Here is a 24,254-nt window from a genome sequence, read left to right on the forward strand (position 1 = left end):
CCAACCCAACTTATTCGCAATATTCCTCGGTAAATATACATCTCAAAGGCCTCCAATTTTTTCATTAGTGTATCTGTAAGAGTCCAGCTCTCCAAGCTACACAGCAATGCGGAGAATATGTAGCAGCGTAGTAATCTGCTTTTAAGATTCAATGTAATATCTTAATGAGAATTTTCTTTAGTTTATAGAAGGCGGCTCTGGCTTTTTCAATACGTATTTCTTTGCTCATATCCCAGTTATCGTCAACATTGGCGCCCAAGTAGGTGATACTGTAGACTCTTTCTAAGTTTATTTCATACGCTCTGATTCATTCAGAGAGTATGAAATAGATACGACTGCTGACGTCACACACCGTAGCCTCGCTGCGAGGAGCCGTTTTTCTAGCCTCCATCAAAATTAAGATTAAGAATTGATTTATATTAAAACATATATATTTTTAAACAATTTCATGTTTACTATATTTTTATATATTATATAATCTATTGAATTTAATTGAATTTAACTATATTTAAAAATTAGTGAACATCCCTATAGCGTCAATTTTTTTTAATTATATTTCGAGCTGAATAATTATCATTTCTATAATTTCAGAGTCTGATACATAGCTCTGAACCAAAAATTATCTGAAAGTTACTTTTCAATTCTATGAATTTTTATTTCTAAAATTTGATTTTAATTTTATAGTTACTTTATTCTTAATTTTCTACAAAATCCTATATACATGGTACGTAAGACTGGCCGGTAAAACAATCAGATGTTAAGAAATATTAACGTTGGTGTTATTGAATAATATTGTGCTAGTGGGTGGAACGTGGCACACATTTAGAATAATGCGTGGACTCAATATGGATGAATAATAACGGTAAAAAATTATGTGCACATTATTTCATATACGTATTAAAGATATACGAGTATATTCTTTACTACATAGTTATATTATTGCGAATCCTACATTAACGCATTTTGAAGCATTATCTTCCTATTTACCTATTCAAACCTCTAATGATTTGGAAATGGCAAAGTACATATTCACTGATAAAGACTTTCTTGGAATTTTGACCATTAAAACATTTCAAACTTCATTAAATGTCATGTAAGTTGACACAAAATAAAATCGTTCAAATCACAAGAGTAAAGTAATGGGTGAGAAACACGCGAATTATTAAAGCTTAATGGTCCTAACACTAGACTGTCAATAGCATGCAAATGCGTGCAAAAAAAAAGCGGAACCACTAACGAAGAGGTATTAAACAGCAAGAACAGACGCCCGCTTTTTTAGAGAAACGTCATATCTTGGACATCTAATTCATAGTAGGAAGTTTAAAGCTCTTCAACTAATATTAGAAAGCAAGATTTAAGTAAACAAGAATAAAAATTACACATTTTCTACGATTTTTTTGTGAAACTACTAGCAACATTGTAATGCAATTTTATACGAATATATTTTGAAAACAGATACATCCCGTTAATTTATTTTTATATCTGACTCTCACAGAGGGCGCTAGTTACAGTTACAAGGTGCGTACCAAGTATTATTTGACATAGTTTTTTTAAGGGTAAAATTATTAATCAAAATTGCAAGTGAACGTACATCATAAAATCATACAATGGTCATATAACGAAATATCACACAATTGGACACCAAAAAGGTACTCTTCTCCACCTTGGTTAATACCAATTCCCAAGATTAATACTAACCTAAGTATATATAAAAAACGTGAGACTATAACACACCTGATCAAACAATCATTCTTAATAGAAATGGAAACTTATAAAAATCACTATAAGATATACACTGACGCATCCAAATCTTCAGACGGTGTTGGTGCGCCATCCTCACACCCAATACATCCTTACAATTTAAATTCAATCCCATTACTTCGTCATACACTGCAGAGTTGTTTGCAATATTACAAGCACTTATCCACATAAAAGAGTCGAAACAGTCCCCGTCTCTCATAATAACCGATTCACTAAGCTCACTTCACACTATCAAACGTTTATATACCAATAATCCAATTGCCTCACATATCAAATCAGAAATAGAGATTCTAAATAATAATAAGATCACTGTTGACTTTATGTTTGTTCCATCACATTCAGGTATACAAAGAAATGAAGAAGCAGATGAACTAGCCCACTTAGCATCCTTCAGTCAGGACTCCATTCTTATTAATGAGGTTTCTTTAGATGATTTCAGATGAAGTCAGAAATAAAATATAAAGTGTTAAGTGCGTGGTAAAATAAGTGGAGTGCATCACAAAATAAACTCAAGGAAATCAAACAATTAGTGAAACCGTGGCTCCAGCTCACAGCGAATAGACACGACCAAGTGAGAATAACAGGTTTGCGACTAGGACACAGTAACTTTACACATAAACACCTCTTTACGCGAACTGTGCCGCCAATGTGTGAAAATTGTCAAGTAACAATCTCCGTGAAGCATATACTAACTCAGTACAAAACATGTGAAGCAGCAAGAAATAAGCACACTATCCCAAATAATATAAAGGAAGCCTTTGGAAAAGACATGAACATTAAAACCACAATAAGTTATCTTAAAGACTCAGGACTGTATCAATTATTGTAATTTTTTTCTAACTTTACCTGTATTATATTTTTTAGGTCGCTAATAACCCTTGTGGTTACAGCGTAAATAAATAAAAAAAAAACAATCATATATCGAAAGAAACAATCAAAAACATGAGATTCAAAGAAGAATAGGTCTAACCTGGGTAAAATTTGGAAAATTAAGGTGTAGGGGGACCGGGGCTATTTGACTAAAGGGTTAGTTGACTAATTGGCTCTAGTTCCCCTAATGTGTAACAGATGTCGGCTATAGACACGATATTTGAAATGCCCACTCTTGTGATAAGGACAAGACAGCACCCGATATCATTTAACGTACAGTTTCAACAGTTTTAAATCACGGCGGAAGTGTTAATAGTGTCGTAAAAGACTTCTTAATGCCACAAAAAAACAGTTAAAGCTGTATAACATGGTGGGGATGTATAGCTCGAACCTGTAGATTATTTCCATTGGCGAAACATTTTTTTTGCGGAACAAGAGACACTTCCAGCTAATTACCTGAAACAAGCTTCGTATATTTATTACGGTTTAACCACCAAGGAGCTCAGAAAAGGCCAACAGCAGCAAATTAAGAAGGAACGCTACCGAAAACAACATAAATATTTCAGCAGTGGAGCAATCTAAAATCATAGAGAATCCACCGAAAATTATGCAAACACAGTCGCATCGATAAAAATAGAATCTGCAAAATAGATATTGCTTTTCTCTGAAGAAGTAAGGCCGTTTCCAAAAGCAGGTTCGAAAATTCGAGAAAATCACGGAAGAAGAGACAAACTGCTGATTTAACCGATACTCCGATAAAAGATTCTCTTGCGGAAGAAAGATAGAATGCGAAAGAAAAGAAAGGTTCACATAAAAGAAAAACATTCAACCAAAAGAAAGACTGAAACCCGAAAATTACTTTTTTGGGAAGAAAGCCTGATTCCATCTACGCCTGTATCATTACCCTACATCCTCGAAATCTAGGGTAAAATTGAGAGCTTAGAATGTGAAGAACTCTATCGAAATAGCACTAGAGGCGATGACTATGATCGAACATTATCTCGGCGTTTCGACCTTTCTAGAGAATTCGAGAGGTGTCTCCTCTGGGAGATCTGGGAGCCAAGCGGAAAAATATATAAAGATAAATTAAATTGTAGAGGCTCAGTCTAAATATATTTGTACAGTTAAGCAAATGAATGTTATAAATTAATTGCATTTTTAGTGTTAATGTTGAAAGACTGTAAAAAATTGAAATAAACATTTCAATGCTTATTTTGAAGTTTCGATTTCCACTTCGGAAATCGTTTTCAAAATACAAAGTTGTATTTCGAGATTTCCGAAGTGGAAATCGAAACGTCAAAATAAACATATTTCAAACTAAAATCGTGGCTAATTCTCAGTTAAAATAGTAAATTGTTTTGAGATATCACAAGAAAATAGCTTCAGAACAATAATCCTTAATAGACCATTTTTATTCTGTTATTCAGTAAACTATTTTTTTAATAAGAAATTTATTTTTAAATATACTAAATCAAAAAATTCAATAAGTATGAATAATTTCAAAACGAACGAATGAATTCAGCAAAGTCTTTAATATCAGTGTGAGTATTTATTGATTTCATACAGGATGTGTTATAACTTGTTTATCAAAGATAAATATAACAATACTGCTGTTGTAGATAAGTGCAGTTGAATTCATAATTGTTTGCATATGACTATCTGTACGGTCCTATGGCAAAACAAACAACAAAACAATGGGAATTACAGTGGTAAGCCGAATTGCGACTATAATACCTTCAAGCACATTCATTTCATCATTTATTCAGGTTGTAGTGGTAATAACAGAGGACAACAATATTAAAACATTTAAAACTTGGTCCCAGTTACATTGACCCCACACGTTGGCCCAGTTGTTGTCGCTAACTTTGGCTAGTGGTTGTTTTTGATTCCAAACATTGGAAATAAAGTCAGTAGTGGAACGTAGGGGAAAGAGGTCTACATTCGGCTATACTTAATAATTTTGAATTTCGCGCCAGTTTTAGTATAAACGGTTGGAAGTATATCAGTATTTTACTGGGCTAGTTGTTCTTGGCGCTTCCACGGTTTTTAGATATTTTTTCCTAGTGAAGTGTAAAATAGTGTCTTCAAGATAAGTTTTTATATAAATTTATTTTGTGTCGTAGTCTAAAGTGCATGTGGTGAACATTCAGCTGGATTGTACGGCTACCAGCCGATTGTTTCCCATGTAAAAATAATAATTTTGTTTATTTAAATGTTTCTATAAAACATAATTTAAAATATTTAACAATTTGTTCATTATAGATGGCTAAAAAGTGTTAAAAAGACCAGCCGGTGTGAAGAGAGAATGAAACTGGCTTTTGAAGCAGTTTTATCTAAAAGCTCAGTTTTAGTGAGAACAAACCTGCTCAAGAATATAGTGTGAAACGACAAATAATACAATCACGTATAAAAATTCCTCTAAAGAAGAAATCAAAAGAAGAGATTCTGGCTGCCTGGGAGGATTCTGATAAGGAAAGTGCGGATGATGCATTGTTTTCAAGCAAATATACATCAAGACAAATATTTACAACAGTTCAAAGAGAACAACTTGTATTTGTCACAAAAAAATGTTCTAATTTGAATTATGGGCTAAACTACAAGCAAATACGAAGTCTTGCCTTCGATTATGGCAATTCCATACCGCGACGTAAGGTGTCAATATCTCGGAATTTTAACAAGATCGCAGGTTTCTGCTATATGATTATTATAATAATTGTTTTATCTTAAAAGTTCCTCTTTTATGTCTTGACTGATTAATCCTATTGAAAAGGCGTGAAAAAGATATATCTTTACGCAAGCCAGAGAACACAAGCATCAGCAGGACAATGGCATTTAATAAAACGGTCGTTGATGATTTCTTCTCCAAATACATATCCATTCTTGAAAAGTACATATTTAGACCAGAAGAAATATGGAACTTAGATGAAACTGGCTTGACGACAGTGATGTCTCCTACGAGGATTGTTGCTCCTAATGGTAAAAAGCAAGTTGCTCATATATCTTCTCAAGAGAGGGGGGAACTTTTTACTTTTGTTAGTATTGTTATTGTAGCAGCAGGAAGAGTTCCACCGGTTTTTGTATTCCACAGAATAAGAAGATAACTTAGGAGATAAATATCCAGCCTCAGCTATTGCATTTGTAAACAAAAGGGGATGGATGACATCAGAAGTTTTTCCTAGGATAATAAAACACTTCGTCAGTCGCGTGAAATGTACTCAACAAAATAGGGTTTTGCTGCTTATAGATAACCATGAGTCCCATATTTCTGTGGAAGTAATAAGACTGTGTCGAGAAAATAGAATCGTACTGCTATCGTTCCCTCCTCATACCACTCACAGGGTGCAGCCTTTGGAAGTTGGAGTCTACGGCTCTTTTAAAACGTATCTAGTGACTGAGCATCATGACTGGCTGCTAACAAATCCAGCTGTCATAACAATTAGACATTTAGGTGCTCTGGCAATACGTGCATATGAATAGTTTTTCCTATTAAAAACATTACAAGCTCCTTCAAAAATACTGGGCTTTGGCCTTTAAACCGTTAAATATTTAATGAGGCGCACTTTATAGTAAGCGAAGTGACCGACAAAGCACTAGCTGAGAATAAGTCAGAAAGTAATGCATCCATTCCTCTTCCGGAAGAGTAATTCCTCCGTTGGATTCTCTGTAGAACCAAATACTCTCGATCACAGAGAATCAACCCCAACAGCTCCGGCAAAACTGCTAGACCCTACTATCGAGGAAATGGCAGCTCCAGTACTCTTTACTTTAAATCCTTTGTGTTTAGATGAAATCAGACTTTTCCCAAAAGCAAATGTCGAAATTAAGAAAAAAAAGTAATTCTCGAAAATACATATTGACACGCCTGGGTATAAAAACAGGTAAATTTTAGATGAAGAGAGGAAAAGAAAAAAAAAGTAAAAGCGAAAAAATCAGTTAAAAGACATTTGGTAAGAAACAGTGCCAAACGAAATATATACAGTTCAAGTGAATCGAGTATCGATCTTTTGTTAGATGAGTTGTCCGACGAAGATTTTTTGCCGGACATGAAGTTTATTTCTGACAAGGATACTTTTTCTATAGATGCCTTTATACTTGTAAAATTTGTGGTTCCTAAGAAACTAGAAATCTATTTCATAGGAAAAATTATTTCCCTAAAAGATGCCGATTTTGTAGTTAAATTCTTACGAAAAAAAGCAAATAAGTTTTTTGTTTCCTGATACTGATGATATTTCAGTTGTATAATGACGATTCATTATAGTTTACTTACCTACTATACAGTTTGGTGTTTAACGTAATGGTAATAAAAAAAACCCTTTACCTATTTACCTATTTTAATATGTTTTTGACCGACTCATGGAAATTCTAAAAAATAAAAACCTAGATGAAAGAGATTTAAGGCTAATAACAAACCTTTATTACAATCAGCGAGCAATAGTACAAATTGAAAAAGAGACATCTGAAGAAATGGATATAAAGAAAGGAGTCAGGCAAGGCTGCATACTATTACTTCTATTATTTAACACTTATTCTGAAGAAGTAATTCGAGAAACTCTGGAAGATGAAACAGTCGGCATAAGAGTAAATGGAGTCTTAGTTAATAACATCAGATATGCAGATGATACAGTAATAATAGCAGATAGTTTACAAGACCTATCCTACTATTACAAGATACACCTAAGTAAAATAGTAATGTGTAGTAGGGAGTACGGACTCTCGCTCAATATCAAAAAGACGAAGTTTATGAAAATTTGTAAAAACAACCATAATACTAACGAAATCTTGATAGTAGAAGGCCAGCAGATCGAAAGAATAAAAAAGTACACTTACCTAGGAACACTTATAACAGAAAATAAGGACTACACTGCAGAAAAATGTTACGTATATTACGAATAGGTAAAGAGAAGGAAGTTGAACTTACAATTGAAAAAAGAAAGCTACAGTATCTCGGACATGTGATGCGGGACGAGAAGTATGGCATCCTGCGACTCATAATGCAAGGAAAGATAGATGGCAGAAGAAGCATCGGAAGAAGACAAATTTCATGGCTTAAGAAGCTGAGAGAATAGTTTGGATGCAGCTCAAAACAACTATTTAGAGCTACTGCCTCAAAAATTAAAATAGCTATGATGATTGCCAACCTCCGTAGCGGAGATGGCACCTAAAGAAGAAGAATATGTTTTTTTTGTATCAAATAAGCAACTTTTAACATACCATACTAAGGGCCGAATCATCTCTAAATCGTAGATGAATGTTCCCCACCGGTGGTTATCGTTCGGCAATATGTAAGAAAACCTATAAATCGATTTTTCTGTATTTGCCTATAGAAAATTAGTGAAACAGTAACATAAAATATGTGTAAAATAATATCCTCCATTAACACTGAAAAGTGTAACAAATCATCATTAGCTATATTTAAGCTTTTGATCGCCAAAGTCAGATGTGCCGAATGATCCCCACTTTCCCCTAGTTGATTTAAGAAACTAATACAAACCAGCCAACTGCCAATATTGGCTCGTATGTTAGGACAGTAGAATTTTCACGATTCAGTATGAGAGTCAGCATTAGGTCAACGTGTGGAGCCCCCTTTATACTATATCTAATTACGGTGCGTTAAATCCTTGCATTTTAAAGTACACACAAAATATAACAAAGCGTAAAAATAAAATCCACTTACATCCTATACGCATTGATGGTTTTAGACATGTTTCAAAAACCTCTCTTGATTAAACATCCACGATTGGCCGGTTGTACCATTACCAAAAATTCAAATGTACAAATCCAAGCTAAACTATCAAATTCTTAAGATTATTTATGAAGCACTATTGTCGCTTAAATAATACTATAGCTTTTTAATACTTTCTTATATCTGTAACAAAAATATTACTTCAGTTACATGAGTCGTATAAGCAATGTTTCTAAGCAATTGTTTATAAAAAATTGAATTGATCCACTATGAGGAATGATTAAACCTTATCTATACCTAAATATCACGGTTACTTTATATTTAATTTACCATTTTCCAATAAAATTGGCTTTACAATTGGTATCTTGTACAAAATCTTTACATCGGCATCATAATAATCCAATTAATTTAAATTGTACTAAATTGAAACCAATATTTAAAAATTTTATTGCAGCTTCACCACGTAAGGGACCCAGCTTGACTGTTTAAATTTCCTACACTGAATATACATATTAAGAGTTTTATTAATTTCATACTTTAATTAAAATTAACATGTTGGTCAGTTGGGTATTTTAACCTTCATCGGACTGGCCTGGGTCTACTTTGACCCTAGATCACTTTTTGTGGCTGTTACTTTATAGATCTTAATTTTTAATTGGCAGTCTTCCATCTATCTGTAGTTTATATATTGTATTGATAAAAAATTATGCATACAAGAACATTTAACGGTTAGATTAAATTTAAACTTCAATTTTATAGGCTGGGGTTTCCTAATACCCCGGCCAGCCTTTTATTTCGTATAAAATGAATTCTAATAAAGTTGTAATAATGTGGGAATCCCATAGATTTTACGGATTAGTACCGATTATGAGTGTAGTATCGTTTCATTTAAGGGTTTTACATGTTTAAATGGGGAATTCCCCGTGCTGCGATAAAATTTAACGAAATCATATAAATATGTTGAGTTCCAGTGTCAGTTGTTTTCTTATCGTATTTGTGAATAGTGTATAAAATTCTGAACATGAGTTACGTTTCATTTATATATAGCCGAAAGCAACTGAGTGAAGATGAACTTTTACGTTTACTTGAAAGTGATGATCCAGAGCTTGATATCAATGAGGATACAGCAAATGATTTAGAAGATGAAGACAATGTATCAGAGGTAGAAGAACAAAATGACCTTAGTATTGATCAAAGCCTAGAGCAAAATGAAACAAAAGTTACTGACTCCGAAGGCTTGTGACTAAGTGAGCTTTTCGTGTGATTTCATAAACTATTGGAAAACTAAATTAAGTTCAATAATAAAGTTTCATTGAACGCCTTAATACCAACCGAAATCAAAGCAGAACTGAAATCCGTTACTTAGTGTTCAATGGTTAAAACCGGACTGTCGAATTTAAGCGTGGTCGTATGAGCAATGAGCACAAATGAAGAACCCCGTATAACTGAAGAATTAGAAATAAAAAAATATTCGGCACATTGGGTTCCAAGGATGCTTATAGACGAACAAAAACTGTGCCTTTCTTACTTTTTGCGATGCATCGTAATCGTCGATAAAACCTTTTTTATCGAAAAAAAAAGAAACAACTTTTACTTTCTTTGTTCGACATGTTTTTATTAAACAATCTTCGTACATGTTTCCTCATATTGTTATTTTCTAAACATGATATTAAACACAATCAAACATATATAAAAATATTGTTATCCAGTTAACAATAAAAAGTAAATTACCTCTTAATAAGATCTCATTTATAAATAATTCGTTAAGCAGTCACAAAATAGTAATTTGAGCAAAATTAACATCACGCACAATTTAATCATAAATTGTACAAGGACATTATAAAGGACAAGTTCATTTCCTGGAAATTTTTATTAATAAAATTTAATATCTCATTAAAAGATGGCCAAAAATAAAAAGCAAGCAGGCGGATTTTGGATTTAATTTAATTTAAACTTTTGCAAAAAAACTATTATTCGTACGATATATTAATGGGGATGTAAAATAATGTAAACATTAATAAAAACTTAATTAGGTTATTACATTTAAGTTATTATTAAAATCAAATCACATTAAATCAAACTCACCGTAATACTAGCATATAAAAAAATAGGCAAAAGAGTTTTCATTCTATGGAAGAAGAGTCTCATTCTGAATTGTTTATTTTTCCACTTTCTATTGCTTTTCAGTAGGATTAGTCACTTTTATTAAAAATCTGTCTAAAAAACTTTATTCGTCTTCTCCTCAGGATATTTCTAAAGTGGACATTTTCTGATCTTTTCAAGCGATTCTATGGCGTTTTACTTTATAGAAAACTTTTCTTCTATACAGGGTGAGTCAGAACTATTGGGACATAGACTAAGGACAGGTTATTTGGACCAAAATATGGCTATTGGGCCAAATATGCCTTAATAAAATGTTGCTAAGAAAAAAGATACAGGGTGTTAAAGTTAATTTTTGTTTTTCGTTTTTTGCTAATAGTTTCCCTGTATATTTATAAATTGCTATCAAAATTCTCACAGAGGCATAATCTTAGACAAGAAATAGTATTTTATTTACAATTTTACGTTTTGTCATAGAGGGCGCCGCGTGGATAATTCCTAATGATCAAATTGAGTCTAAACTTTTTCTGATGAAACTTTTTAGTAATTTTTATTAGAAAATATGACGTAAACATCATTTTTACGTAAAATTGGTACTCTTGTTTAAACATGATAATTTCAACCGTTTTCGATAAAAACGCAGTCGAACTGCTTAGAGTCTTAAAAAAGGATTTCAAATATTATTTCATTTATGAAAAGTATGCTTTGGACTGTCAGATAATTGTTGTTGGTAAATGTCATTTGTTCAGAGTAAATTATTTTTGGTGTGACAGTGTAGTGTAATGTTGCATTTTTTAAAAGTTATCATTACTTTTTTTGATTGAAATGCCTCGTTACAATCATTTTACCAATGAATAAATGCGAGATATGATTTGCGTATACGCACAAGAAAATTTTTGCGGTCGCTCGGCAGCCAGAAGATATGGAATGTTATACGCAAACAGAAGGCAACCAAATCACAAAACTTTTGCAAGATTATATCGTAGTTTAGGTGAAACTGGGTAATTTCACACTAAAAATTGGGGTGGTCGACCGAAACAAATCACACCTAATCAAGAAGATGAACTTTTGGTTCGAGTAGATGAAAATCCTGAAATAAGTTCACGATATCTATCAGCAGCAACAGGAGTAAGTCAGTCGTCTATTGTTAGAATTCTAAAAAAAGAGAACCTCCATCCTTATCACTTCACTCCTGTTCAAAATTTACTTCCAACAGATCTTCCACGACGGTTACAGTTTTGCCAACGTATTCTGAATAAACATCGCAATGACAGACATTTTATTAAGAATATTATGTTCACCGACGAAGCAACTTTTATCAGACGAGGGGTTTTTAATTGGCGAAATAGTCATTATTGGGAAGAAGAAAACCCGCATGCTATTAAAGCTAGACATTTTCAGCATGAGTTTAAATTGAATATTTGGTGTGGCATTATAGGCGACCAACTACTAGGGCCTTATGTTCTTCCTCCGAATTTAAATGGAGATTCTTATTTATTCTTTTTGGAAAATACTCTTAGTGATATTTTAGATGATCTGTCACTGGATGTAAGAAGAAAAATGTGGTTATGCAGGATGGAGCGCCACCTCATTTTTCATTAGCTGTTAGAAATCATCTTAATGACGTATTTCCTCAACGATGGATTGGCAGAGGCAGTGATTTTCAATGGCCACCAAGAAGTCCTGAGTACAACCCGCTAGATTTTTATTTTTGGGAACATATGAAGTCCTTAGTTTATGCCAATGAAATGACGAACTTTGGAGATACATTCAAAATGCAGCTAATCTTATAAGGGGACAGAATAATATTTTTTTAACGTCCGAAAATCCTTTATAAAAAGAATTAGAAAAGGCATAGAAATAGGAGGAGACCATGTAGAACATTTAGTTTGAGTTTTTGTGAGTTCTTTTAAGTTAAAGTGTGTTTAGTTTTGATTTATCGTCAAAACGGAAACCTTACTTTAGTTGCAACTTTGTTTATTAGTTTGGTATTTGATAGTGGAATTGTAAATAAAATACTATCTCTTTTCTAAGATTATGCCTCTGTTCAAATTTTGATAGCAATTTATAAATATACAGGGAAACTATTAGCAAAAAACGAAAAACAAAAATTAACTTTAACACCCTGTATCTTTTTTCTCAGCAACATTTTATTAAGGCATATTTGGCCCAATAGCCATATTTTGGTCCAAATAACCTGTCCTTAGTCTATGTCCCAATAGTTATGACTCACCCTGTATATCAAGGTCACGCCTTGATTGTATTCTTCCAAATCAACATGGTATTCATCCAAATAGACGAATATTGTGTTCATTTCATAGCATTAGTATTAAAACTTTACAAGGGTCGGGTGATAATATGACAGAATATGTTAGCACTACCCACGGCTGCTTGGTGGCTCAATGTTGCGGTTCAACTTATATAAACAAGGCTAACTTGGGTTCGTTCGGAAAAATATTGCCATAAGATTTTAGCGCTTCTTTAATAATTAAAAAACAATGTTTCAAAATGAAATAGGCCCAAAATACTTATCGTAAAATTATAGAACAAGGTTTGAAATTGAATTTAAGTCCTCGTTGAATTCAAAAATAATATTTTTTACTTGTGTTTTTGAGCCTTGAAAATCGTCACTTTTGCGTTATCTTCAGTTTTAAATTGTTTATAACTCGAAAACGATTAAGTTTACAAAAAAATTACAAGAGACCTATTTGGTCCAGAATGATCCAAGAAATTAAAAAAAAATTGTCTGGACCGAAAAAATGATTGTTACGATTTGTTTAAAAAAATTTGAAGAACTTTTTGCCTGGGCGACCTCTTGAACCTTATCTCATGAAAGATAATATGCTAAAATATCTCATGGGAATATTTTTCCGAACGAACCCGAGCTTTTTGCCTTGTCTAATAGGAATCGGTAAACAATAAACTGTATAGATCATAAATTTTTATATAAATCGGTTGCCTCACAGGTAAATTCCACCCAAATACCTAGAATTGCATGTAAATTCGATTTATTTACATCTAAAACTGTTATAGAAGCTAGAAAGATTTCGATTTACTGCGAAATATATAACTGAATGAAAAATATCTCCCAAAACCAGACGCAGTTAACAAAAGTTTAAAAATTGGAAGAAATGCATTTATTGACAGAGAAAACCTATATTTGCAAATATATATACATACATATATATATATATATATATATATATATATATATATATATACCGTCGATAGTGACGTGGTTTGGGTGGTGGTAGGCGTGAGGAGATTGGCGCGGGGAAGAAAAATTACAAAACGGTGAACTGACTCTACCTTACGTATTTGTTGTGGATGATGCTTTTTCGTTAGGGACTTTAGACAGAGAAAGAGCTATGTTCAACTACAGACTGTCACGAGCGCGTCGAATAATTGAAAACGTTTTTGGAATTCTGGCTGCTAGGTTTCGAATATTTCATACGGCAATCAATGTTAATTTAGGAGCAATTGAGATGATAGTGACGGCATGTTGCGTCTTACACAATCTGTTGAGAACAAAATGTCCGCAAGTATATACTCCTACTGAGCATTTGGATCATGAACATCACGAATCTGCAACAGTTACAGTAGGTCTTCGAGCTACCTCAAAAATTTTATCGATCTACAACAAAGTTCGCGCAACAGAAGTTTGTCACAGATTGGAAATGTCACAAGAAACAATTTTATGGAGTATTTTAATAATGAGTCTGGCAAAATAAAGCTATATGAATATATTTCTTCCATTTACTTACCTCTTCCTCATCATACATATTAGAGACAGGCGTTTTTGGTAAATCTTGATCGCTCAAAAAAGGTAGCAATTAAAAATACCATAGCTTTGGCTTATTTACTCCGATCCTGCACCGGATTTGCTGCAGTTCTGTAGTAATTTTAATTCCCTTTTGTAAGATGTTCGAAAATTATTAATTTTCTTTTTTACCAACTCTTCATTAGCATCCGCTTTCACTTATTGAAATTTAGCAACCAAAATATCCATAGCTTTTTTTCTAGCGGTTTTATCATGATATGATGCCGATTTTATTTTCCGAATACACTCTTGTTTTTATAAATGTCAAAAAAACTTCTCGCTATAAGCCATTTTAGAAATTTACCAGCAAATGATTTTTTTGCAGTGGTACGATTTTGAAATTTACGACCCAACCAACTCTGTCATACTGTTGCAGACTAAATTGTTTGTCTGCCGTCAAAATTGCGCCCATTTGGTCGAATGGTGCAAATACATGATCAAATTACGTTCAATTTTGTAGCATTCGACAAAATCGTACTGCGGCGTTGGAACGTAAGTGGCGGGCTTTCAAATAATTTTGACCTCATATATTTTCTTGTTTTTATAGAATACCTTGGAAGTTGATTTTTATAATGGAAAAAATAATATAAGTTCAGTGGCCACTATAAAATACCTTTTACCTGTGAAAAATTTAGTCCAATAAACTAAAAGATGATATATTCATGAAGTACATGAATATACATGTTATGTAAATTACTGATTATTATTATAAAGTTAAATGGGCAGTTCAATTTTCTACATAAATAAAAAAATGAACATCCGTATTTGTATTTAAGTGACAAGTTTTATACAACTCATGTAACTAATATTTCCTCCATAGATTTTTAACAAAAACGAAAATGATGTTTATGCTTGAAGGAAGTCTAGAAACTAAGCTTTACAACCATAAACGATTGTAATTATTCTATTATCAATCACCAATATCATCTTGTTAGTACATAATTTTAAATCATCTAAAATATTTTTGTTATTCTATTCTAGAAGTATAAATCACATTTTGCAAGCGATATATATATATATATATATATATATATATATATATATATATATATATATATTGAGGCAAAAGTTAATCTCAATCTTTTAGCAAAAGCTTTGATCGCTTTGATCGCTTTGATATATTAAAAAGCCAATATATGACGAAGGAGCACAATTCGTCAACTTCCCGTGTGTGAATCGACAATCAACAGAGTATGACGTCATTTCGGTATCCCATTGCCTCATCAGGCACGGACTGAATACAAAATCATATACAGAAAACGATTATTACAGAAATTAATAAATCTTTTTTTATCTGAATCACATAAAAAAAGATCCAAATTCTGTCAATAATAAGACTGGCATCAAAGATCTTTCCAATATGTATCATAATTTAATAAATTGAGTTGTTTTTAAATTCACTATGGCAGATATTTAAGATACAACACTGAACCACTCCTATTTTAAGATACCTGCCAGATATCATCTGTCAATGTCAGATACCAATTTTTAATCCATGTTAAACTTTTTAAAAAAGTGTAAACACGAAATTAAATTATATAATGTTATTTGTAAAATAAAGTTAATAAAGTGTTTATTGAAAATGGCACACTTGCCGAAACCTTTAAGCAATAGTTAAATAGTTGTATTTACAACAGACCGACAAACCCAGAAAATAAAAAAGTTTCTACACTCATGGACAAAAATAACGAATATTTTGGAATTTTCAATTTTTTTTGTAGTCACTATTATTTCAAAATAATTTTAGATAACTGATAATATTCATATAGTAGACTGATGTACTTAATTGGTTTGAGATATTTTGATTATTTTTCATCGTAAAAAACCTTCTTCGAGTGCAGTCTCCCTAAGGAGGTTGGCAATCTAAATGGCTATTTTTATTTTTGAGCTTGCTGCTCTAAACAAATCAATCGATCTGCATTGATACCAATCACGTACATTCTTCAACCATAAGTTTTGTCTTCGGCCAAAAGATCTTCTTCCTTGAATCTTTCCCTGTATGATGAGTCTCAAAATTTCATATTTTGGTCCCCTCATCACGTGGCCTAGGTACTCCAGTTTTCTGGTTTGTATGATGGAGATTAGTTCTGTTTCTTTACCAACCCTCTCCAGTACTTCTTTATTTGTAATTCTATCAGTCCATGATATTTTTAATACTCTGCCGCATAACCAGAGTTCGAAAGCCTCGATTCTTTTTAAATTGCATTTTTTTTAATGACCAAGTCTCAGCTCTATATAATATATTGAAAATATATAACAGCGAATGGTACGTAGTCTGATCTCCAAATTTAGATTTTTGCACGTTAGGAGTGGCTTCATTCGTATAAATGCTGATCTGGCAATCTGTTTATTTCTGCATTATGATCATTGGTTTCATTGATCAAAGTTCCCAAGTACTGATATTTTTCTACTTGTTCTATCACGTTACCATTGATTGTCAATAGGTGATGTATATTTTGTGGTCTTTTTGTAATTAGCATGTACTTCGTTTTTTTAGCGTTTATAGTAACTCCCATCTCAGCACTATTCATACTTAAGCTTTCGATAAGATTTTGTAGATCTTCTATACTCGTTGCTATGATCACAGTATCGCCTGCATATCGTAAGTTGTTAATTAATTTTCCGTTAACGGTAACTCCCGCTTTAATATTATTAAGCGTGTTTTGGAAAATTTCTTCAGAATATAAGTTAAACAAAAGTGGCGATAAAACACATCCCTGTCTAACTCCTCTACAGATCTTCATCTCTTCTGAGTGTTGCCCATCAATTTGAACTATGGCACTTTGGTTCCAATATAATGTTTGCACTACATTTAAAATTTTACTGTCAATGCGCTTGTTCATAACGATTGATATTAGTTTTTCATGTCTTACTTTATTGAAAGCGTTTTCGTAATCAACAAAGCACAAGTGTAGATCAACGTTTACATCCCTACATCGCTGAATCAATATGTTGATGGCAAATAGTCCTTCTCGAGTACCCATTCCATTTCGGAACTCGAACTGCGTCTCGCTAATATCCTCCTCTAGCCTTTCGTATATTCTCTTAAGTATTACTTTCAGCAGTACTTTTAAAGTATGACTCATGAGGCTCAGTGTTCGATAATCAGAGCACTCTTTTGCTGCTTGTTTTTTAGGGATAGTTATAAATGCTGACTTCAGCCACTCTTGTGGTATTATTCCCGTATTGTACACCGTGTTGAATAAATCTGCCAATACTTCCAAGTTATCCTCTTCCACTAGTTTTAACAGTTCTACTGGTATTTCATCTCAAATAAGCCCCATATTTCATATTAAATTATTTAATAGTGAAACTACAAATTTTTAATATCTATATAGAGTTGTTTAATATTCAATCACAAAATACCTTTAATTAATGCCCACCTATTTAGGCGCAAGAGTAAATTTGATATTTTAAATTAATAGTAATTATTTTTTTTAAACTACATATTTTACGCAAAGTCGATCTAATTGAGAACACTATGTTCTATAGCTATAGAAAATCCTTATGAAATATATAATATACCTGATTTTTTATGACAATCAAATGTACAATAAAATATATAATGTCCTGAGATGCAAAATAATTTTCAAATATAGCCTTTATACATTACATACAAACTAATAAAATAACTAACATTTTAAAACTTTTCATCCGTATGTATATACATATATACAAATTTTGTTCAGGACAGTTTATTGTCATAATAAAATGCAACTTGTCCTTTTATGGTCATATAACATTAACGTTCTTAACATATAATAATGTAATTTTACTTTTGATTATTTAATTATTTGTAATTACACTTTAATTTTTGTACGTGAAAAGAGTTTAAAAAAATTTGGTGCTCAGAAATGTTGAATTACGATTTATTTATCAAGCACCGGTTTTCCTTGGAGCCTCGGGAAAATTCGTTATAAAAATGTCACATGTCATTGTCACTGGTGTCAAAAATATCAATTTGGGAAGACTACATTACACTTTCTGAAGATACCAGACACGAGTCTACCAGAATCCTGTGAAAACATCCTCAAAATCCTACAAAGTGAGGTAGAATATGAAATTAAAGGACTTAAAGGAAACAATAGCCCAGGCCCTGACAACATGCCTCCAGAAATACTGAAATTAATGAAAGACGAAAATCTAAATATATTGTATAATAACAGTTGTATTCAGTCTAATTTATGAAACGGGAGAAATCCCACAAAATGGCTGGAATCGATCTTCATTCCACTACCGAAAAAAATCAATTCTCGCAGTCGCAACGGTTTTAGAACGATAAGTCTTACGAGTCACACTCTCAAAATATTATTAAAAATAATCCATAACCGGATATTTCAGAAGGGTGAATCAAATTTAAGTGCAGATCACTTCGGATTACATCACAAATATTATTCATAAAATGTCATGATCAATAAAAAATTTATTTATGTTTTGTTGATTTGGAGAAGGACTTTGATAAAGTCAAGCACAGCAAACTTTTAAAACTACTAAAGGGTAAGTATGGCATTAGCCAATAAAGTCGTAACCCTAATTAAAAACCTGTACTGGTAGCAAACAACAAAAATCAGAATGTTTAAATGTCAAAACAAATACCTATTAATAGAGGACTATGACAGGACTGTGCATTGTGGTCTATACTATTTGATTTGTACTCTAAAGCAATTTTCGTCAAAGCGTTTGAAAACAGAAGAAAGTACAACAATTTATGGAATTAAAATATCCAACATCAGATACGCAGATGATCCAATTTTATTGGTAGACTCAGACTCTAGTCTATCAACAGACTCAATCTTACTATAAGAGAATTTAACATGAAAATAAACAATGATAAGACCTAATTGGTGACCTTTTCTCGGTCATAGAATGTTCCAATGCCTATCACATTGAATGGTAAATTCTTGGAAGAAGTACACAAAATAAAATGCCTGGGTTGCTGGATAAAAAACCAACGGGACCCGAATCTCGACATTAAATGCAAAATTGCAAGAGGCACATTCATAAAAATGAAAGGATTATATGCCACCCACACATCAACTTAGGATATAACTATGTACTTACATGCTATGTTTGGCCAACTATGCTATAAGGATCAGAGTCATGGACACTCTAAATTCCAACCATGAACAAGATAGAGACATTTGAGATGTGTACATAAAGGAGAATGTAGAAAATTCCCTGGACTGACCATAAAAAATATACAGGTCCCCGATCATATAAGCAATGAAAGAGAGCTACTCCACACCATCAAAGTCCACAAAATGTTATACCTTGGACACCTATTAAGGAATCAGAAATATTTCCTCCTTCAACTCATAATATCGGGCAAAATTGAAGGAACAGTGTCGGGAGGAAAAAAACTTCCTTTAGAATGATTACATTATGAAGAACTAAGAACAGAAGAGAATTGAAAAAAAATTGCTGAAGTAATTGCCACCATTCATTAATTAAATAGGGTACCATAAGAATAAGAAGGTGTCATCAGTCTGAACATTTGAAAAGGCAATACAGATGACCATTTAAACAAAATAATCAACCAAGATTCACAGAAAGAGAAAAAACTCGAGAAGTCTAGTTTAGGGGGAAGAATATGACTGCTATCTCTGACGCCCACCTATCCAATTAAAAGGCTTCATGTTGGAGGAAACAATATAGTATTAGGAGAACAAATTAACAGAAAAGACTATCCAATAATACTAGAACTATTCCTACTATTGTAAGAAGAGTCTTAGTATCGACTTGGAGACTTAACACACTCTGTAGAAAGTACATGGTTAAAGCAAAGTGATGGATATCTCCAGAGAAACATTGACTGCTGTAGAGATAGTTGGTAGGAAAATATCTGATCAAAGTGACAAGTTGTTTGTAGCGAAGTGAGTAAGCTGAACACATTGCAAATCATGAGGGTAACTTGATAAAGCAGAAGAAGCCCCTACAGAAACTACTGAAGTAATACATAACTAGCCTGAAGACACATTTTATCAGAATGTCAAAATTTATAATGTTGCTTGGCTAAACAGGTCTGGAAATGAAAAGATAATATTTCAAAACATAAAATTGTTTTATTGGGTGGTGTCACAATGACATACTTATATTAGATAAACTATTTTAGTTTATATGGATTTCTATGTACATCTTAAGTTTATTTTTTAGCAATCCACAATAGTGTCAGTATAATTGATAGTCTGTATGTTCATGTTTATATCTGTATGTTATCTACCAATTAAATTTTTTATCTTTATTAATATTCAGAATGTAGCTAATTTAATACTATATATATTTTATTGTGACATCATCTATACAATTTTTCAATCAATTTATCAAAATATTGTATTAGTTTGAATTATTAAAAACAGGGTTTGAAATGTCATGGATCAATAATTTTAAAATACTATTAGTTTTTAAACTGTTTTCACTAAAAATAATATATAATAAATACTAAATTAACATTTAAGACTTAGCTTTAGGAATAACATGTTCTAAGTGCCCTCCATTATATTGGACATACAGTTCATATCATTCTTGTACATTTATGGTCATATTTGAAAACAGAGGCTGTAGCATATGTCATATTGCAATGTTTAATGTAATATTATCTTTTAACTGTTATTTTTTCAAACCCAGACTTATCTCAGAAAACCCATAGTTTCTGCATACACCAAATGAAGGCATCACTGATGTAAGTTTCAAGTTTATAATGGTAATAAATGTCTCCTGCAGAAATATTCTTGTACCACTTTCCTCTTTTCATGAGCCCTGGGCCATTTCTTTACATGATTTAGTGCCCTCTATGTTCATTGCCCAATTTTGCCACTGCGATTATCATTTTGTTCTCCAAAGGTAAATCGTTTGGTGCCTATACCTAGGCTTACACTAAGAAGACTGTCTTAGCGGATGTTCCAGAGGGTGAGTCCAGTGACGGAGTCGTGTGGCACTCCCATACATACCTGGTAGTATACTCTATGCTAAAGGGTAATCCATCTCTGTCGAAGATACTAAGTAATAAAATTTATTATACACTGTGTCCGTAAAGTATGGAACAAAAAATTCTTTTTTAGCTAAACAGAGCATTTTAAAAAATAATCCTAAAACACGTCGATTTTTGATTTTAATTTACCGTATTTTAAAATAATATTCTAATATACAGGGTGAATTACTCGAGTAATGACGTCACCGTCATTTTTTTTAAATGGAACACCCGCATTTTGTCTCAATTTTCGGATTACTCTAGCTGAGCTGATTCCAAAAATGTATCATGATGATTTGATGACTAACGGATTTGCATACCCCCCCCCCACGAAAAGTTAAAACCTTTACTACGCCATTGAAAATATTTTTTTTATTCAATTATAACCAAAACAAAACATTTTTACTAAAAAAAAATTCGATCATTTTTTGACCATAACTTTAACAAAATTAATGTGTACGTTAAGGGGTTAATAGAGAAGTCATATTTTGAAAAGAATTTTCTATGCATTCTACTTAGCTCACTAGGTAAATGTGTTTTGACTGTCGAATAAATAACAGATAAATGATTTTAAATTTCCTGTCCCTAATTTGTTACCCTTCATATCAAAAAAGGAATATTAATCCCTGGAATTTAGGAAAAATAAATTATTCGAATACAAGAATGAACCGAACAAGGCAATAATTTTTTTCTCTTGCAGCTTTACATATGATTATGCTTAAAACTTTTGTTATTTATATGCTTGCATATACAATGAAAACTGAAGATTGCTTATCATTTCACAGATCTAAATAAAATAAAGTTTTTGTAATGAAAGGGCTAGTTAAAAATTATATTCCAGTCACAATAAAATATTCCAAAGTTTTTTAATGTTTGGCTAAATATGATAAGGATAGTGTAAGATTTAGAATGTAGTAATTCATATTTATCAATGTACTTAAATAATTTAACTAATCACATACTGATTAATATCAACACACATCAAAAGCAAATGATTTATGAACTAATAAAATTGTAGTATTGTGTAAATGTTTAAAAAATATTCATAAAGGTAAAATTTAAGTTGTTGCAAATTACAAGGTCACAAGTACAAAAAGGTTTAAGCAGTTTTTCTTAAATCAAATACTCATAATTACAGATAAATTCACTATAACCAGATATTTGAACAATATTCAGATAACAAAAATATTCACATGAAGTTTTTTAACAAAATATACCTGCAGCGATTAAGATGAAAGTATATTTTTGAAATTTTATAGTCATTTATAGATTAGTATTTACAAATGAAAAATTTTTAATGAATATACACTCACATTATTCATGATTATTCTTTTTTTTTTCAATGAAAGAAGTCTATAGGACTAAGTTTATTTGAGCTATTAATAGTAAGAGGCAGGAACATTTGTGCTATATGTTTACAACAATTTGACAAAATATTCGCAAACTGACTGAACAGACTATATTGATATTGTAAACTGTTTGATATTTAACCCAACACAAATATAAAAATCTATAATGCCTCTCCGCTTAATTCCCCTTAATCCATCACTTCAATTAAAAATTAAATGATGATGGATCACCAACTTCTAATAGCTTAAGATCCAAAAAGCAACTTCAAGACTACATTTATTTGAATTAGATGATAGAGTATGTATTATGCTTTTAAGATAAGCTTTATGTGTAAACACTTTTTTTAACTAATATATCTGCAGTAAAACTACATCATTAGGATAATTTACTAAATATTCAAGTAGTTTTCCACAAACTAAAAAATTATAGGATACTAAACTATTATCATTATTTTTATAGATTTAATAATGTAATTAGTTTTATTGCTGTGATTTCTAAAAGGTCTCAGAATTGTCAAAAATTTTCTTAAACATCTATCAAACTGCCTTAAGAGCCTTTTATTAAAGCCTTGGAATTAAAGAGGATTAACTGTCATGACAATTTGTGCATGTAATTTGTTACATTGTATTTGTAGTAGAATTATAAAAGTGATATCCTTTATTTTTTCCACAGAATGCAGTACTGTCATTCATTATGTTGGTGAAAATGAATCATAGTTATAAAAAACACAACCAATATTACTCTTTGACTTTGTGGTTACTATTTTCGTGTTGATATTGGAGGTGCGATTACAGAATTGAATATAATTTCGGAAATAGTGAAAATTAGCTACATATCAAAAGACCGCAAAAAAGTCAATAAAAACAGCCCTTAATAGGAAGAGAAAATTTAATATACCTTTATGCACACAGTCGAAAACTACACAGCAAACTGTCAAGGTTTCACAAAAGGAGGAATTGATACAAATATAGAAAATTATCGTATTTAGCTACATTTTTCTTTCTTGGCGAAATCCGAGAGGTTTCTAGGAGTTGTCAAGAAGCACTGATTCATGGATGCATGACGTTTAACAATCGATTGAACATGATGGAGAACAAAAACACGAATATTTAAGAATATGTGTACTTACATTAAAAAAAATTAATTCACAGTATTAGTACGCACCCATCAATTATTTTTAGAACACAATATGTAGTGGTTGTTTCTGTTTCTGCTTTTTGATTGACTTTTTGACTGTCTGCTCCGCTATCTTTTCTTTAATGTTGCGTGTTGCGAAACTTCAACTTCACATTCACACGTTCTATGCAGAATGGTATATCGATTTTTATTCCTTCTGCTTACTATTCCAAAGTTTGTGATTTCTTAAAAAACAGTTAATAAAGGAATATTTAATCAAATAAAGCAGTACTTTAAGACATTTGAGCTACAGTTCTATTTTTATTATTAAAAACTAATCAATTTTTTATTTTTATCAGAAAAATGAGGAAAATATTACAATGAATTAAGTTGGTTACATTGGAATTAGATTGACAGCGAACTATAAGATTACAGTACAGTTTACTGGCCGCACAATTCAGTTTAATTTGAGAAACAGGAATAGATGGCGCCAGTTTAATTTTTAAAGTATTTTCAAAGAAGAAGCAAAGTAATAATCAATAAATTAGTTTCTCCATTCTTTTTTAATACATTCATGCCTTATCATT

The 24,254-nt window shown here is 31.8% G+C and overlaps 1 protein-coding gene across 6 annotated transcripts in view; it reads right to left on the minus strand.

The window, feature by feature from the left end:
- The window catches only part of Klc (kinesin light chain), a 105,297-nt gene extending 81,419 nt beyond the window's left edge, over nt 1-23,878 (minus strand). The window contains exons 1-2 of one of the 6 annotated variants that reach the window (XM_072532844.1): nt 23,681-23,877; nt 8,306-8,497 (exon numbers count right to left, since the gene is read on the minus strand). In XM_072532844.1, the coding sequence (XP_072388945.1) occupies nt 8,306-8,334 (29 nt within the window). In that variant the 5' untranslated portion in view covers nt 8,335-8,497; nt 23,681-23,877. Of the gene's footprint in view, nt 1-8,305; nt 8,498-23,448; nt 23,595-23,680 lie in introns of those variants that run through there. The other 5 variants (XM_072532845.1, XM_072532846.1, XM_072532847.1 and 2 more) reach the window with 5 other exon arrangements.
- Between the last annotated feature and the right edge of the window lie 376 nt (nt 23,879-24,254).

This window comes from Diabrotica undecimpunctata, chromosome 5 (assembly GCF_040954645.1).
Source record: "Diabrotica undecimpunctata isolate CICGRU chromosome 5, icDiaUnde3, whole genome shotgun sequence".
Lineage (NCBI taxonomy): Eukaryota > Metazoa > Arthropoda > Insecta > Coleoptera > Chrysomelidae > Diabrotica > Diabrotica undecimpunctata.